The sequence below is a fragment of the Manis pentadactyla genome, chromosome 16 (genome assembly GCF_030020395.1).
Source record: "Manis pentadactyla isolate mManPen7 chromosome 16, mManPen7.hap1, whole genome shotgun sequence".
Lineage (NCBI taxonomy): Eukaryota > Metazoa > Chordata > Mammalia > Pholidota > Manidae > Manis > Manis pentadactyla.
The window spans coordinates 21,475,109-21,494,016 of record NC_080034.1 but is presented as its reverse complement, the minus strand read 5'-3'; the positions used below and the strand labels follow the sequence as shown (position 1 = coordinate 21,494,016).

The window sequence follows — 18,908 nt, the reverse complement described above, 5'->3', positions numbered from 1 at the left end:
TAAGTTATTAACATTCAAGCTGGTGTGATAAGTAGTGATAGATTTCCAGAACAAGCATATTCCCACAGTTCCAACTCTGAAGCCTTGCATCCTAAAAAGGACACCAATAACTCAAGTTTAAATTTCTTCCATTTCCTACTTGCTAATCATCCAGACTAACTTGAGTGATGGTTTGTAGGACTTTTCTGTCCTATCTAAATGGGACAAGACCAGAATATTGAAAACTGCTCAAGCCACAGAGGTAAAACAAAATTTAGAATATTTGGTTTCTAGTTGACGTGGCTGACTTAAATCTCCGTGTTATGTGTATCTTACCCTAAATCAGTTATAATCTCTAATAAGAATAAGGTAAATCTATAATCACAATATTTTGTAGAAATTTCTCCCCCCCCCCAGATTTCTTCCTGACTTATCCTTTATCGTCTTGCATCATATCACCAACTTTAATGCCTTACAACTTAACGAGGAAAAGCGTTAAATACTGCCATCTTTGAACATCACGTGGCTTGGAGTCTCTCCACCACTTAAAGTACCCAAGTCTTGAAAATCAGAACAAACAGAACTATTATAAAAGAAAAACAGTACTCTCCCATTCATCTCTTCAAGTAAGGAGAAAATGGAACACAGTGAATTCTGCTACACACACACACACACACACACACACACACACAATTATGCTGGAGGCTATATGGTATCATACCCTTCAAAAGAGAATCCTATCATTTGGAATTATAATATAGTTTCCTTTCATTAAGCCTGCCCTGTATGAAATAAGTGTCATCCTGTCATGGCTGGAACTTTCTCAGAGAAAGGACTGGAAGCATCTTACACAAAACCTCTCAGGTCGGTTCAGGACAGAACTCAGAATACAGGTTAAGCAGCATTATTTCACCTGTTGACCAGTTATGCTTCTGAAAGTGTGGGATTTGCATAGTATGCTAGATAGAACTTGTTCCCACTCTTTAAGATGTCTAGAATGCATTTAGACCAATTCCTCCAATATTTAGGAGGCAAAGACAGATAAATTTTGCTTGTGTGAAGCAAAATTATCATAAACTAAACCACAAAGCCAATTCTTCATGATTACCTTAGCTTACTCCACATAATACCACTGAGAAGAATTTACAGCTCTTTCAAAATCCAATGTCTATAAAGACAGAACGCCTTGAAGGAAAATGGTACCATACTTAAGATAGTGATATCTTTTATTAGTACAGTAACGTCCTACTTTTATGGAATAGGATGGGTCTGAGGTCATTCCATAAAACTGATTTCCCAGCAAATGGAAATAGGCAATTTCCCCTAAGAATTTTATTGAAAAATTATGCTATTCTATTTGAATAACAATGGGAATGTTCTACATGTTTCCTTTATTAATGAATTAAAATACACAAAACCCCATAAAATTATATTAGAGGTTCAAAAGTATCACTTAAATCTTCTTTACCAGTCACTTTCATTTTGTAAAATCAGCAGTTCCATTAAAATCGTATTATGCAAAAATGGTTTTTTACTGTAATAATAGTTATTACCTATTTAGCTCCCAAGGATGTTGTGAAAATTAAATAATAAGCCATTGGAAAGCAATACAAAGTGTTGCTAATACCAGAGGCCAAGAAGAGCAGCCAAATGGAAAAATGAAGGAAAAAAGCACCTGATACATTAAAAATCACAGCTTTCATCTGTAATTCCATTACTGCCAATACTCTATGTGGTGGTCATGTGTGCTGATGGTATCTCATTTAACCTTCTCAACATTGTGATGTATCAGTTATAGCCCTCATGTTATAGATGAAGGTCAGAATGTGTAACATGTCTAATGTCACTCAGTTGGTAAACATCAGAATCCAAGTGTGAACCCAAGTTTATCTTAGTCAATGGCCCATCCAACATCGCCTGATGTATGTTCCTCTTCTATAACCGCCCATGTGTCACAACTGCCCCACAGATTCTTACCCCATGTGGAAGGTCCACTTTAAATACCTCTTACTCCAGGAAGCCATCTCTCTTCTGCTCACCTGAGATACTTTCGTTCAAAACCTTTGTTGATTACAGCTATTCATTGTATTATTATGTATTATGCATTTTATTAACCCAGCTAAATCACTAGCTCTTTGAGATCACGGCTCTATCTGACTTGCCCTTGGAGCCCCAGATGAGGAGCACCTGGTTCAGAGCTTTGATCACAGTGAGCATTGAGCGAATGTTGGCTAAACTGAGTTGGAAAAGAGTGTTAACTTAACTACAACTACATTTGCTGCCAGATGCAGAGCAAATGCTTTTACTAGAGGTTCATTATGTCAGATACCTCTGTGGGAAGTTTCTCCAGTTTTCCCATATGTATGTACCTAATAGAGATGTGGTAAGATTGAATTGTTCAAGTAGAGTATCTGACATATACTAGGTACTCAATAAATGGTAAGGTTTTTTCCCCTTTTAATTCCAAGTGAAGGGAACAGTGTAAACAATAAGCAGAGAAATGTAAATTCAGTATGATATGTAGTCTGTCTTATATGAATCAGAGCAGGCAGAGAGTTTTAAAAGATGACATAACAAAAAGGTATGGCTCTGGAATCAGACTGTTTCATTTTCTGCCTTAGCCTCCTACAAGCTGGATGAAACTTGGGCAAGTTATTTAACCTCTCCTCTCTGTGTCCCATTTTCCTCATTTATAAACAGGAGCATAAGAAGCAAAAAAGATCCATTCATAAAGTAATCATTAGAATGAATTGAGAAAACCCATGTAGAATACATGGCACAGGGCATGGTTCACACCAAGCACTCAAATTACCAATGCTACTAGCACCATCATAAAAATCTTAGTAATCCGTTCAAAGCAGAAGACGTGATTTTTAACAAACCTATAAAATCTTGCACTTGTAATGTGTCAAACCCAAAGATTTATTTCTGGCATTAAATTATAGGTGGCAGCATTGAGATTGTGTACTTCATTCAAGCAATACTTGTTGTCTATTTTGCCCCAGACTTGGGTAGACAAACATACTTGATTCAAAGAACTCTGGGAATGAAAGAAACCAGGAGAACTAGAGAAAGTTCTAGAATATGAAACTACAAGTAGGAAGAGGAGGTACATTCAACCCAAACATGCATCAGAGGTAAAGCTATCAGGTTTTAACAAAAACCAGAAGGGAAAAATAAACCAGAGCAGCAACTAAGACCAAAACTGAACAACACAGTGGAGTAAAATGCTGACCACTGTAAGATAATTTACTGGAGTTAAAAGAGGGCTTATTTGAGAAGAGAAGAGAGGCATCAGGAATATTTTATTATGTATAACATATTTGTTTCCATTTGCAAACCAGAAATAATGGACAATAACTGCATGTTTCAGAAACCTTAACTTCCCTGATTCTCACAGTAATACTGAAGGACCAATTAAGAGAGATTTTACACATACAATACCTGGACCTGCCCCAGCACTATTTTTTCCAAAGCGCTAATTTGTCCTGTTTATGAGCAGCTTTGTGAAGAATTCAGGTTCCTCTTACAAAGCTGATCATGAACCAAGGAATTCAGGGTGCTGGAGAACACCAGGGACTCCCAGCAGCCAGGACACACAGTGACAGTCAACTGCAGTGCCAAGCAAGATAGCTAAGAATTACTCCTTGTTCAGCATAAAGGTCCCAAAGGATACTAAAAGCTTGGCAACCTTCAAAAGCTTCACTTGTTTCCTGAATTGGGTGGGGAAACAGCTTGCTTAGTGGGAAAAACCACAGCCTAGGGCCAATCCATTGGCCAGATTCATCAGAGATAGCTGAGACAGAACAGATTTTTCCCTTCCGTACAGGAATGACTCATGAGCTTATTTATTCCAAAAGTTACATCTTCCATTGAGAGAGGTGGATGACAGGAAGTTAGATGACAATGGTTCAAGTTCAAGTTGGTGATCCCTCTCTCTCCAGTCCTTTATCTCTCTATGCACACTTACACAGGCATCCTACCAATGCCCAGTATGTTTTGACCCTTCTGTCTCCATTTTTCACTGTAAATAAACCAATACAAATACTCCCTTTTCATTTACTCTTTGTTCTTTTAGAATGGGAATGTACGTGGCTTGGTTAAGAATTTGGACTTGGAGTCAGACTACCTGGATTAAAATCCTGACTCTGCTGAGTTGTAAACTGTGTGAACTTGGAAAAATTCCTTAATTGCTCTGGGCCTCAGTTTTGTTATCAAAAATGGGGATAATAACATTCCTTATATCACAGAGTTATCATGAGGATAAATAAGCTAACATATGGGGAATAATTTCCACCATGTTCTTGTGAACAAATGTTTGATACTGTCATTATCATTACTTCACATATGACCAAATATTCTTCTTCCAGCACAAATCTTCAGAACTAGTTTAAGAATTTAAGAATTTTAAGCCTTACCAAAAATTCACCAATACCTTAAGAAGTTCAAATTAAACCATTAGTGAACGTAGGTCTTTCAGGGAAACTACACTTGTTCTATGAAAGATATTTTCTTCCCAGGCTAGAGAGATTTTTCTGGGAGTTTCAAGAACTCTCTCTTAAGAAAGAAGAATAAATATGGGTGTGTGTTTCTGTTTATCTCAGGAATCATCTTTCTTCTATATATATCTATACAGGAAGAGAGTTCTAGATAGAAAATAAATAGAAAAACAAAACAGGCTTTTATTTTTCTATTTCATTTATCTGTTCCTTTTCTAGCATCTTTGAAAAGTTATAGTAACAGAAGGGTTTATTCATAGTTTTCCAGATTTCTATATTTAAAAGATTCACAAAGGCAAGAGATAAATTTGCAAATTGCTTCTTTTCATACACTCTGTGTCTTTCAAACATCAAGAGAGTAGAATTTTCTGCAAATCTGTTCTCTGACATATAAGAAATAATATTCAGTTAGTGAATTATTCTCTTTTTGACATGGGGACCATTTACTCCACCTTTAATGAAGGCAGGGGGAGCTGTTTTTTTGGATTTCACTGGATTATGAAATTACTCAACTACAATAGCCCAAAAAAGAAGGTTGTAGTCATAAATGCCCACTTATTTCCACATTTTTTTCTGTATTGTACAATATATTTAAATGACAAATAATCCCCAATTAGATTGGCCTGGTTCCGTCTGTCAATGATTATTTAATTCATGAATTGTTTGACTCACTGGGTAAAATAAGAACATCATCCCCAGGACCTGGAATGGTACAGTTGTGTCCTCCCCAGCCCTCTTCAACTCCTGCCCATGCTTCAGGGAGGGACCATTTCAAAGCTGATTCGGGTGCAGACGTAGAAGCTAGAAAATAAAAGGAAAATAGCAAGAGTAACTATGAAATCTGATTCACTATGATAACTTGCAAAATCTACCCTTTATTGTAGGGTGCTGGTAGTATTTTCACTTCCCAAAGTAGCTGCCTTTTTCTATTTTATAACCTTCTAAAAATCATTTATCAGGTATAAAGCAAGTAATTATTCAATCCTTTGATTACCACCACATCTAGGGAAAATATATTCTACTTTTGTTATTAAACATTTGTGTTTTGTCTTATTATAAATATTACATATGCTTATCATGCAATATTTGGAAATGCAAATATAGAAAGAATAACAATAATTGCCTATAATCTTACCACCTAGAGATAACTGCCATTAACCTTTTATTTGTATTTTCTTTAGAATTTCCCAGCATTTTTAGGTAACTGACATGATATCATATATGCAGTTTTACATCCACTTCTTATTTTACTTAACAGTTTTTCATATGCATTTTCTAATATCATTAAAACTCCTTGTAAGCATAATTATAATGATTACATAATATTCTATCATATAAAAAGTCCATACCTTACTTAATCCCTAATGTTTGGTTATTTACGCTCTGTCTACTTTCTTTTTTTTTCTATTTTGGTATCATTAATATACAATCACATGAGCAACATTGTGGTTACTAGACTCCCTCCATTTTCAAGCCCCACCACATACCGCATTACAGTCACTGTCCATCAGCCTAGTAAGATGCTATAGAGTTAATACTTGTCTTCTCTGTGCTATACTGCCTTCCCCGTGCGCCCCCCCACATTATGTGTGCTAATCGTAATTGTCTATCTTCTTTTTAAATTGTTAATAATGCAGTGTTAAATATCTCTACCAAAAAAACTGCCAATAATCTTGATTTCTTCTTAAAACAGGATGTTAGCATGGACTCACTGAATCAAAAGTTCTGATCTTCTCACAGCTCTTAATGAATTTTAACAGCAGAATAATAATCTAGACACCTCCCATTGTAGTAATTTACCTACAATTTATATGTTCCAACTCATTTTCATTGATGATTCTGCCACTGATGATCAAATGGCATTTTCTTTTCAACCATCCCACTGGCTTCTTCATCAGGGAATTGAAACATAAATCTAATAATTTCCAGTGGGGACTACCCTGTATCCATCATGCACAACACTGTGTTGAACCATCCCCACATGTTCTTTTCTGGAAGGTGATCCCCAGTACAGAGTCAAAAGGGCAGAGAGATTTTCTCAAAAGAGGATGAAAAGATTCACAGATGGTTACATGCTCTTCTTGTAGTACAGATCTTCTTTTATTCAGTATTACCTTAAGAAGTTCAAATTCAACTATAAATGGAATCAAGTCTTTTAGGGGAAATATATTCTTTCTATAAAAAATATTTCCTTCTCAGGCTCAGGAGATTTCCTGGGAGTTTCTAGAACTCACATGATGGGGAGTGGGAGAGGTGGGTCTCATCTATTATTTGCTAATTCCACAAGCATAAATAATGAGTGTGTTCTCTATGAGAATTGTTCTAAGAGTAAGGATTCAAAAAGGAATAAAATACCGCTCTTGCCCCCAAGTTGCTAACAATGTTGTGTAAGTTGTGTAAATAAACACTGGGAGAGTAGAGCTCAGATAGGTATTCTCTTCAATGCTACCTAACAAAGGGAGGAAGTGAGACCTTTCCAGGGAAGGCTTCCTGGAGAAGTATCTGAGCTGGATTTTGAAGGCTTAGTGGCTATAAAGGTAAAGGTGGAGGTTGAGGATATATGGTGAGGGTTTGCACTCCAGACAGAAGGATGATCATGAGCAATGGCAAGAAAGAAGAGATCAAGTGGAGGAACTATAGCAGTTTAGTGTGCTGCTAAGCCACAGAGCTGGAAGGAGGCAAGTGATGAGGCTAGAGAAATAATCAGAGGTCAAAGTTTGAAGGGTAACAAAGATGGACCAGCCAAGGATGACCTCTGAGTTTCCAGGGAGATGGTGACGAATGGAGATGTCCATGAAGACAGACCTCAATGAATTCAGTTTGGGTCATAGTGAGTTTGGGTGTCTTTGAGGCCTCCAGATGGAGACACACAGCAAGCAGGGGACGCATATGAATCTGAAGGACAGGCTAGAGCTCTGAGTCAGAGAGGTGGATTTTGGTGTTACCTTTGGAGGTTGTATGTGAAACTCTTGAGAATAGTTGTGACAGCTCCGAAAGATTACCGTATGAAGTGAGAAAATGCCTGAGGGCAGAACCATGGGAAAGCACCCAGTCATTTTGTCTAACTGGAAACAACTCCCCAGTAGTCATAGTCTAATTAGAACCCTGAGATAACTTAAAGTAAATAGATTGTGGTCAAGGAGATTTAATTAGCACAAAACATGCTGCATTCCACAGGGACTGGGCATTGTCTTGGAACAAGCCTCCCTCAGAAAGAGCCTTATAAATACTTTGTAAACACCAATTCTATAGAGTAATACTTCTCTGAGTTTCCTCCCAATTTGGCCTCCTTTCCAATACTACACCCCAAATATTCTGGCGGGAATGGGGTGGCGGCCTTGTTGAAGTGGCCACTAACTGGGACCACAATGGCCGGAAAGAGACATCTTGATGCCTTATTTGCAGTGATATTTCCAATGGGCTATGACCAGGTTCTTTTAAACTCCACGCCAACCCTGAAAAACCCTTACTTACTTCTATTTTATTTCACAGATATTGGGAACAAATTCTTCACTTTCGTCATCTTCACTGTTGTTGATGGGAGAGGGCTAAAACTCTCTTTAGTTGAACAAACTCCATCTTACAGTAGACAGTCTAAGGGATGTTATTATGAACAAATCTGATCATTCTATACCATTCTATCTTAAGAACACTTAGTGGAGAAGGAAGCATGTCTCACTCACTGGCAGAGTTATTAGATTTCTGTATAGTTAATGTCAGGATTCTATACGACCACTGTTAATATGGAAATTGGAGAGAGAAAAAGAAGCCTACAAGAGTTAAAGAGGAAGCAGTCAGAGACATATATGAAGTGCCAGAAGAAAGGAGTGTCTTGGAAGCCTAAGAGATAGAGGATGTCCAGAGGGCAGAAGTGATTTTGTTAATAGCAGTTTCTGATAACAGAGGGAATTGAATTTGGCAACCAGAGGACAGGTGACCAGGATGAGTGGTTCCATTGAGTAGCTGAGGTGGAATCCACTGTGGATTACAGCGGACTGAGGAAGGCACTGGAAGTGAGAAGGGAAGACACTGGGTCAGATCACCCAAAAAGTTCACTGGGGAATGGATAGACAGCTCGAAGATTTGAAACCTTCAGCCTTTGATCTGCTTTCCCAATCTTTAGATAAATTGGACTTATCTTGAACATGCACTCCATGAATTTTGATCAGGACCAATCTTTGTGATAAAGCCTCACCTGTCATTCAGAAACAGCCATAATTTGAGCTGGTCTGTGACTTGATATCTGAGTCAAATATGCTCTCTCCTCCTTGATGATGTATTGAGCTTTTTATGGCTTTTTATGGCTCTGCATGAAGAGATGGCCAATCTTCTGAGAAATTTGTAAGACAGATACCAACTAGAGGAGAATGCACTATCCATGAATTTTGTTTTGTTTTACTTTTAATTGAGAGGCACTGAACAAAAGGAGCCAGTTACTAAGGAGAGATTAACTCACAAAACAGTCCTTCATTAATGGCACAAAGTTCAGAAGATGCTAGAAGGGATGGGTTGACTTTAAACAGGAGAAGGGCTAACAGATTCTCAGAGACCAGAAGAAAGGAAGTAAACTTGGATCTGCGAGGAAAGAGCAAATTTAGGAAGAGAATATCTTATCATCTAAATGTTCTCTTATGACTATGGACAGTATATTCAATTAGCCCTCACTGAAAAGAAAACATAGTTAAGATAAAAACTCTTCAGAGATATTTTTATCTTCCCCCAATGTGGGTAGCTTCTCCCATCCTTCCCTTTACCATATTTTATAAAGCATTGTGTACACTGGGTAGAAACCAATAGCCTCAGGATGGAAAGAACATGAATGACCTGCATTGGGGGATTCCGAAGCCTGGGTACCATCTTGTACCAACTTAGCATTAGCATTAATTCTCAACCTGAACCCACTGAACATCCACATAACAGCTTACATCACCACTGCCTCTTCTGCCTCTCCTCAACACTGGCCCATGTATACCCTAATTTCTGCTGTTTCTGCAGTGTTTTGTCCACTGTGTTCCCCAGGGACCAGCACAGGCTTGTTCACAGAATAAGCCCTCAATTAATCAAGTGAACTAGGGGACTTTCTGCAGCAGAACGCCTTAACCCAAAATGTTTCATCTGCTTTTCATACTCAAACTGAATCTCTGAATGAGTTAACATATAGGTAGAAGTCCCTTAACTATTGCAGTCTTCTTCTGTCAAAGAATTTTTGTTATTGTAATAATTTTCCTGTTTTTCACAGAGCTCTTAATTAAGCAAAATACACACCTATATTTCAATTTTGACATTATCATATAGACCATACACCATGGGTATCAGGTAATGCTTTGGAAGCACATTCAGATTTGAAATTTCTTTCTGATGAATGGTAATGTACATACATGATAACAGTATTAGTACTAATGTACTAATGATAATGTAACTCCCTGTGTTTTAGGATTGTTTTCTGTCCCAAACACTATAGGTTAGGAAGATCATCTACATATAATTGATTTTAATCTAAGTCATAAATTAATATATGCCAAAAAAGGTAATTTTAACAAGTTAGAGCTCACACGGTATAGCAGAAAAAACACTGCCCTACATTGGGAATCCTGAGTCCTCATTTAGGCTTCACTACTGACTACTAACAGGACTAACTGTTTAAACTCTAGGCTTCCATGCTCTAATTTGTAAAACGAGGCAGTCGGGCAGGATAGCCTGTGAGGTTCCTTCCCTTTTAAAAATTGTACAACCCTATGAAACACTGGCTTTCCATTTATTGAGCATGTTGTAATTGACAGGCCACACGAGGCATCTCTCAGTTAAACTGACCCCTGCAGAAATCCTGGCCACCCACAGTGTCCTTCCAAAGGGTACTTAATACGAAACTCTTCATACTGAGTTTTGTACAGTGCTGAGTGGCATGGCACCCTACTACAGCTGGTTGAGTCAGATACGGCCACCCACAGAGGGTCCAGCATCCTCGGAGGGGGCCTGGCGTGAGAGCTCCCCCAAGAGGTATGTCTCTACAAAATGGGCCCAACCCAACCAGTCAAATATCTTCTTGGGGACTTTGAACCCAGAACTTTCAGAGAGGAAAGAATTGTAAGAAGCTTTTGCTTGGCAACTGTTATTTAAAGGAAAGTTTTTCATTGATTAGTTAGTTGGGCATTTGATTGACATCATTAGGTGACGAAAAGATCCTATGAAGTCAAAGACCGCTGCTTATTATTGTATCTTCCTATAACTCAAATTAAGAGTCTTTCGATAAATGGCATTTGAGCTGCCTAAAGGAAAAGAGAAGGAAAGGACAGGGGACTGAAAGAACAAAATACTGTGGTAGCTCAGGAACAATTACCAAAACAAAGAATTACGTTCTTCCTAGTCCAGTGAGCAGAGAGTAGTGACTATCAGTACTTCCAGTTTACAGTTCGAGTCTAGGACATTTACCTCATTTCTTTATTAATTTAAATGGAGGCATCAGATCATTTTTTGATTAGCATGGCTATGCTCCCACATAACACAACAATGCCACTGGAAATCAAAGGGAAACTCAGCCTTTGAAAAGATTTATCCCTGCTGCAAATGAATAGTTAGACTGACTTCAGGATAAACAAAAACAAACAATGAAAGACATTAGAAGGTGCTCGTTAGTCATTTAGTCTTTGAGAATTTGGCTTTTATGAGTTAGAAAGATTTCCCAAAACCATCTGACTTTTGGGGAGGGTTTGTTTACCCTGTTTCCTGAGATTACTGGGAACAATTAAAGTTTTGAGATACCCTGAATTTTTCTTTCCATTTGGTAGAGGCCTAATGGCCCATCTGCAGATCTGGACTCCTGCATGCACATATGGTCCATGATTTATGAAATGTGCTTATTTACATGTTTTAATTCTTATACTTTCCAGTGTTTTGAAGTGTACCCTTCTTATATCTTCTATGACATGCAGACATATATTCTAGCTGTGGTAGAGACACAATAGAGCTTTGTTAGGTACAAAAGCATTAGGGCTGATACCTGCATTTTTATAAACAACACAATGGGAGGAATTTGTAGAATTATTATTGGAGGACACTCTACCGTACCGGGCACTTCTATTTGATGGGCTAATACTTACCTGAAGTAGTTGGGGGCACACCTTCCTTCACCTGAAGAATTACCTGAACTTGGCCTTCACCTGAAACTGAACACAAAATGCCATAACTTGGACATGATACAAAGATCATCTTTGTATGAAAGATACTCATTTATGAGAGTGGTATCCTTATGCTAAATTTCCCCCAACCTAACAAGATTTTCAAAATAAAAATATGCAGTCCATGTTAGTTAGTCTAACAATTGATTTCCAACATTTGATTTTGATTGCTTTTATTTGATTGAACTTAATCACAGTGAGATCTCTAAGAGAATGGGCACATAAATAATTAGAAAAAAAAACTTCAGCCTTATGTTCTTCATAGGACAATATTGGTCAGCAGAGCGGGCCTCGTATTCCCCTTTCATATTCCATTTCCTGTCCATGATTTTGAAGCCTCAGCTTTTAGAATTCATGTGTTTTTCAGGTCACCCATGACATCTATTTGCTTTACCTTTATCCAGACAAATTGTCCTTTTAATGAAGGCTTTTCTCCACCCCCCCCCCGCCCCTTCTCCTCCCATCTTCCAAACCAACTGAGCACATTTAAAAGGCCTGGGGTTCATTAATTTTAAGTGTTCAATAAATTAGTGGAAATAATCAAAAGGCCTGATTCTTTCTGATAATGACAATTTGATGTCAGTATAAACCAGTAGATTAAGCTGGGAACATATGCTCCTTTGCCGAGAGAGGCTGCTATAATTAAATAGGGAATGCATCTACAAGGTGCTCTCACGCCTGATTAATTAGTAATCAGGTGCGCGAACTTCGCTTTTCAGTAACACCTTGTCTCTTATTGGTTAATTACCTTTCTGCCTTATCAGATGTCATTCAAGCCAGCACCTCCCACCCCTGGAGCGCCCAGGGCTGCTGAAGGCTACAGCCTGGAGGCGGTGGCCGAATCCAAGCTCTCCATTTGCCTTTTCATGGAGCCCTGAACCCTTTCTTTCATCACAGGATGGAGGGGACTGAGGATGGTTTTAAGTCCAAAGCGCAAGCTTCAGAACCTCACGAAGAAAAGAATCCTGAAAGAGATCCATAATGAGACCCCTCATATTCTCCTATTCTTATTTCAATCATTATTCTTATTAAGACATTTCCCATTATGGAAAAAATCAGGAGTCTGTGGCTTTCTCCTTACATCTTACACATATTGAGACTAAGTACAATGGCCAGCATGTTCTTTACATGTTCTACTTTATCACCACTTCCAACAGTTCACTTACATTGTTTCTTTATCCTATTTTCTATCTTAAAATAATGACAGTGATAATAATAAAACTGCTGCACAGCAGCTCATCCCTTTTTTCCCCTATGATATCTAACTCAGCCACGCATGCTCATGCTGATGCATTTTCTAAAGCTGAAAATCACTTCCAAAATACTGTGATATGTATCCCTCTCGCTCTCAATTTAGTAAACATTTATTGAACATCAACTACATGAATTTAGGGTCTCTCTAATCATTAGCTCTGTCTGTAAATCTTTGAGGGAGGCACTTTTCTCATGTACCTTTAAGACACCAGAAATTGTTGGACATGCAGACATTTAATTTTCATGGGCCAATCTGGAAATCCTAAGTTTATAGTGGTCTACTCAGGACACCCTGTACTTAACTGACCATTCCAACAAATTAAACAAACAAAAGCAGGAAATAACCTTCTTAAAGGAACCAAAAGGCAAATAGTAAAAAATGTCAGGCTTAATCAGAGAGAAAAGTAAGAGAATATGGACCATATGACCTCTTCAAACATGCAAAAGACTATAGCGATAGAACCCCCTGCTGCAAGAGGAAGGAAATAAATATTCTAATATAATCAAACTCTAAGAAAGGTAAATTAGAAAAAAATCCCAGGAACCATTTGGAAGGGGAAATCAGTTCATTTGCAGATTTTATAAATAATCGTCCTGGGAATAGTTTCCAAGCAGTTGTAGATTTCAGCACATCTGTGTCCTCTTCCTTAAGACAGAGCCACCGAGGTAAGGAAAGTACAAAAGTAAAGTTACACATTTAAAAGTCTTTTTTGAAGCCTCTGTTGTATAATGACTAATTCAACCCAAAATAGGTATAATTTACGCTTTTAAGAGGAATGGCAGGGGGAGGGAAAAATGCAAACACCTATTTTTTTTTCCCAGATGAGGAAATTTGTAGTGGAGGGAAAATAATCAATGTATCCAAAACCCCCTGGATGAAAAAGATACCATAAATACCAGATATTGTAGTTATCATTGTGGTGATTAACCCTAAGGCCACAAAAGCTACCCTTCGACATATCCGACTGCCATTAGAAGCTGTCCCATATGCCCTTTCATCCACTGAGCCGCTCATCCTGGCCCTGCTGTTGGGAAACCAAGGCTTCCCGGCCCAGGGCGCTGTCACATCTGAACATCGGCACTGGTGGCTCCTGAGCTGAGTGGCCACTGTTTTGTTTGCCCTCTGGTTCCTGCATGCACAACTGTTTCCCACCTCCCGAGGAACCTCTTTTAAAAAACAGACACCAAAACTAAAACAGACATTGAAAAGCTCTCTCTCCCTCTGGTAAAGCAAGTGTTCAAATACTACTCAGTCTGAGAAGAGAAGTATTTCAGTACCCAAAGAAATGGAGAACAGTTAATGAAAGGAAAGGTTAGAAGTCTGATTTCCTTCCCCACCACTTACACGCGCCCCTCTGCGGGCTGCTTCCCAGCAGGTGAGCATGGGCCAGAGGGCTTTGTCTCCCTAAATACCATTTCTCTGCCTTGCGAGTGGAGCCATAGAGAGCAGTGGGGAAGCATGTGAGGGCTGAGTTTGCACCCCGGGCTATCCAAATTCCTGGATGTGGGCAACTGGCAAGCTCTTCGCTCTCTCTGAACCCCACTTCCTTCATCTGAAAGTGGAAATCATCCTACCTCATAGGGTTACTGGGAAGAAAAGATGAGATAGTCTGTGCAACATACTTAGCACACTGCTTGGCACATCATGAGCAATAAATGCTAGTGATTACCTATACTGTTATTAGGGCATGCTCACTATTCTGGGAGCCAGTTAACAAAACCCCAGAAATATGTTTTTACTCTCTTTACAGCTGTGCCTAATCATGATGAGCCATAGCATTGAGAGTTGTAAGCAACTTAACCAGATCTGCTGAAGGGCGCTGAGTGCTTTGACTCTTAAAAGACTGTGTAAATGTTAAGTGTCATTTCCAATTTGGATAAATACAAAGAGGAACGAAAATCATTTGAGAATAAAAGTATTGACTTGGGAAGAGTTTAAAAGCCTTACGCAAGCTGTGATATTGTACATATGTTTTCTCAATGCTTATGATTTCTGGTTTGGTATTTGTAATAAAAGAATGGTTAATCTACTTTGTTTACCCATGGAGCCTCACTGCAGTTGATCCTTCCCAGATTGTGAGAATATCTGGTTGGTCCTCAAACAGAAAAGAAGGCTTTGAGTCAGTAATAGCCAAATTACTCTGACGAGTGCTATGTGATCTGAGCTTGCTGTAAACAAGCATCTAGGAGAAAGAGAGAAATGTACTTGGAAGAGAGGAAAGAGAGTCAGCCAGATATGATACTACCGTCTTCATTGTCTCTATTCCCATTGTCACTTTGCCACTGAGTTTGATGCACATATTAGGACCTCTCATTCAGGCCACGTCGGTCCAGCATGAGCCAGCCATTGACTCTACGTGATGAGAACATGAGACAGCAGCAGCAATCTTGTCTGCAGATTTCATCCCTTTTTCATCCTGACTCACATCTTCTCTCTGTCTCTGTCCACCCTGGACCCAGACTGGCTCAGCTGCTGGATTTGGTTCTCTCCCTACATTTTCAGCTTAGTTTGCCCCGCACTCCACCTCTCCCACTGCCCCTGGATCTGTCTCACACACCTGCATGCTTCTGCCCTATTTCGCCTTACCTGTTTCATGGACTTTACGTTTCTCCCCAGAAACTAGCTCTTTCATTTAGCCACAGAGAAGGCTTGTCACTTGGTCCCTGGCAGCTAAATCCAAGTCACAGGACCACACTGCTGACTGAATCCAGCCTCACGGAGACAGCCAGAGAGGTACCGTGGCCCTTATAACTCAGGATCTTTTAAAGACTTTCATAGAAACATTATATGAAAATCCTGTGATCGCCTATATGTATATATATATATATATATATATATATGTGTGTGTAGCAACAGTCATTCATGGAAGGGTGTGATCTTTCTTAAGTGTAAAAGAACTTGATGAAGACACCAACAGATATATCTACATTAACCATGGTCCTGAGAGTTAGCTCAGTTAAACCTTCTTAATTAACTCAGAGGACAATAACAATTGTTATTCTCAGAGCCACATCTGCCACACTTGCACAGGGCATTTATGATCCTCTGGGCCCTGGGAAGATCAACAGAACCAGAACTTCTAGGGAGGAGCCTAGTAACAAGCATTCCATCTGTTTGCCCATGAGGTACATTTATAAAATGCTAAACTGAGGAATTTTACAACCTCTCCCTACTGCATTCTCAAACATGGGGTTGGTTCTCAGGAGTAGGTGTCCTGAGCAAGTGAAGACAGAGACTCACATAAGAAAGAGAGCCTAGTTTTCATGCTCTTTACTTTTCATCAGTTTTATACCAGAAAATTACAGACCAGGTGATGATTTTAGTGGCAAAAATGTTTTATTTTAATAACTATGAATATTAATGTATTCTAGAAAAAGCAACTAGGTCATTAAACCCACACTTTTATGGATATTATTGCTGAAGAAGAGGTACAGCTTTAAAAGTAGGACAATGTGGGAATTGATTTAAGAAAAATGTGAAGCAAATAATAGTACAGGAGGCATAAGGATGTGACACATTGGAAATAAAATATCCAAAGTTTAGGAAACATAGAGTTAATAAGTATAGGTTTTTCCTATGAGTAGAAGGGAGAAGAACTGGTTTTCAAGGGCAGAGATAGAAGCTTGGATTAAAAAACAACAACAAAAAACAAAGACACTAATATATTAGAAACAGTACTGAACCTAGAGTCAGAAAAGCTGGGTTTAAATACGAGCTGTACCACCTAGGCCCTGGGTCAGTTGAGGTCAGTCACCAGTATCATTAAGAATTAGCTCCTTAATCTGAGTGATTCCTAGAAAAAGTATTTCATTCTGACTTCTAAGTTATCCTTCCTTCCCCTTTCCCCCTTTCTTCTTTCCCTTTTTCTTTTAGAAAAGTGGCTTGTAGTCAAGAAGCAAAAGCCCTTTTCACATCCCCAACTCCTGTTCCATTCTCTATATTTTTGCCGTAAAGGTTAGTGCATTTGCCTGAAGTCAACCCTCTATATTACTGGTAAAAATCCTTGGGGAATCTTTGGAGAATGAGTTTCCTATAAGAATGTAAATTAATTTATTAACTAGAGTGCTATCGATTGCCTTAGAGGGCCTCAGCATGGGAATGGCTGCTGAGTTTCAAAGGATTATGATTCTGCTCTGTGTATTAAGCCCCCCCAAAGAACTCTGCGGAGCGTACCGGAGTCCTCTCTCCTCCTTGGATCCTAACAGAAGTCTTTCTCCAGGGGTTGCATGGGGTGTTCTGGACCAGCTAAAGAACAGAAGGGTCCAGGCAGCATCCCACTCTATCCCAGCATCCTCAGGGCTTTGAGGAAAGAGAAACCTAGGCAGTCTCCCTGATCTCCTGGCTGCAGACTCCGGCAGCCACTCCCTATTTTCAGGATCTCCCAGGGTAACAGCATCTTTACTGAGCCTTCTGTGTGAGTGACCTGGGCTCCTCAGGACAACTGGCACAGACAATAAAATCTGTCTGTCTTTCATCTAGAGCCCTCTTGCCCTCACAGACGAAGTCCCAGCTCTGGCCAAAAAATAGCCTGCCTTTCTCTCGGGGAGGGGGACGTGTGGAGACAAGCATTGGCCAGCCTGGCGAGAAACAGGCCTTTTTTCAGTCAGATCCGAAGAAGGTGGGATGCAGGAGCGCAGAGCCTAGCAGGCGGACTCTCTCAGCTGCCGCCTCACACATTATCCAGGCTTGGCCGCCTCTCTGCTGCGTGCGTGGGGCTGTGTGAACTCGAGAGGGCAACTGTGAATGGCTCAGCATCTGACATGAATTTATCACCGGCTGCTGGTTGGGAGGGGGAGGGAACAAGGGGAAGGGGCTGTGAGTGTTTAATGCACCCTGCCACAACCCAACAGTTTGCCCTAAAGAGCCTTTTACCGATATAAAAGGACAGGGTCAAAAGTAAGTTGACCCCTGACAGAATGTACAATTATTAGAAGAAGGCTGTGCACGAGCAGCTGCTGGAACCCCACTGGTTCCGCATGGGGCTTCCAAGAGTCCAAATATGAATAATCAACTCAAGATTGTTTCCTCCATCCCTCTCGGCCCTCCCTCCTCCCCCCAACCTTCTCCTCCTGTTTTGGGCAAGTCCTATTATATTTCTACAGGAAGAGGCATAGCCCTCCCCAGCAGCTGCAATAATTGTGTTCCTATTGTGACGAAGACCTCCTCCTGGCCACCCCCCGACAAGTGGCCATTGTGAGTGGAGAGTCGGTGATTATACGCTGGCCTGATGCTTTGGGGGGCCCAGCTGCCTCAGTGCTGACACACGAGTGTGCGGAAGACCAGGGAGCAGTGGGCGGAGGTGGATGAAGAGGTGGGGGATCCCACGTCTGTGCAATGGGACTCTGACATACCAGACCTTTTGCATAAGTCAGGCCCAGAACAAATGAGGCTTTATCAGGCCCCAGTGATGAGGGGGTCTCATCTCCCTTTGAAGTGGAGCTGAGCATGGGGCCTAGCAGCTTTTCCTCCTTTGGACCAAGCAAACATCCTTCTTTTGATATGCTACATGCTCATTATCTCTGCCCCATTTAATGATTTTTGATTGAAGGGTGGCGGCTGGGATGCCGAGAAGATCGTTAGAGAGGCTCCATCCAGCCAAGCCTGCAAGAAAGGCTTTCCTTGTGCCTGGGCCTAAATTTGGAATTTCTTAACAGTGTGTGCTTGTTCTTAGAGGCAGATAAGGGCTGAGCGTGAAATTCTTAATTAAGCAATAAATAGCGAGTGGGGTGTCAGCAGATGTAGCCAGTAGCCATGGCAACAGGAATCACATGGGCAAGAGAGCTGAGACTCGACGTAGGCCTCCGGCCTGGGCCTGACTGACAGCTGAAGAATCCTACAAAGCTTGTAAACCAGATTAATTAGCTGGCTAATTATTTCATAGCGTTAATGTAACTAAAAAATAAAAATAGTTCACCATGAACTGAAACATCTCTGGAAAAAAAAAAACAACAGCAGGGCAAGAGGCAGTGGGAACCTGGCTGCGTAAGGCAGAGACGAGCA

General features: G+C 40.0%; 1 protein-coding gene across 1 annotated transcript in view; it reads right to left on the bottom strand.

The window, feature by feature from the left end:
• PKHD1 (PKHD1 ciliary IPT domain containing fibrocystin/polyductin) overlaps positions 1–18,908 on the bottom strand; it is a 453,696-nt gene that overhangs the window by 223,981 nt on the left and 210,807 nt on the right. The window contains exons 50-51 of the mRNA XM_036916397.2: positions 11,576–11,641; positions 5,151–5,279 (exon numbers count right to left, since the gene is read on the bottom strand). Of these exons, the coding sequence (XP_036772292.2) occupies positions 5,151–5,279; positions 11,576–11,641 (195 nt within the window). The remainder of the gene's footprint in view (positions 1–5,150; positions 5,280–11,575; positions 11,642–18,908) is intronic.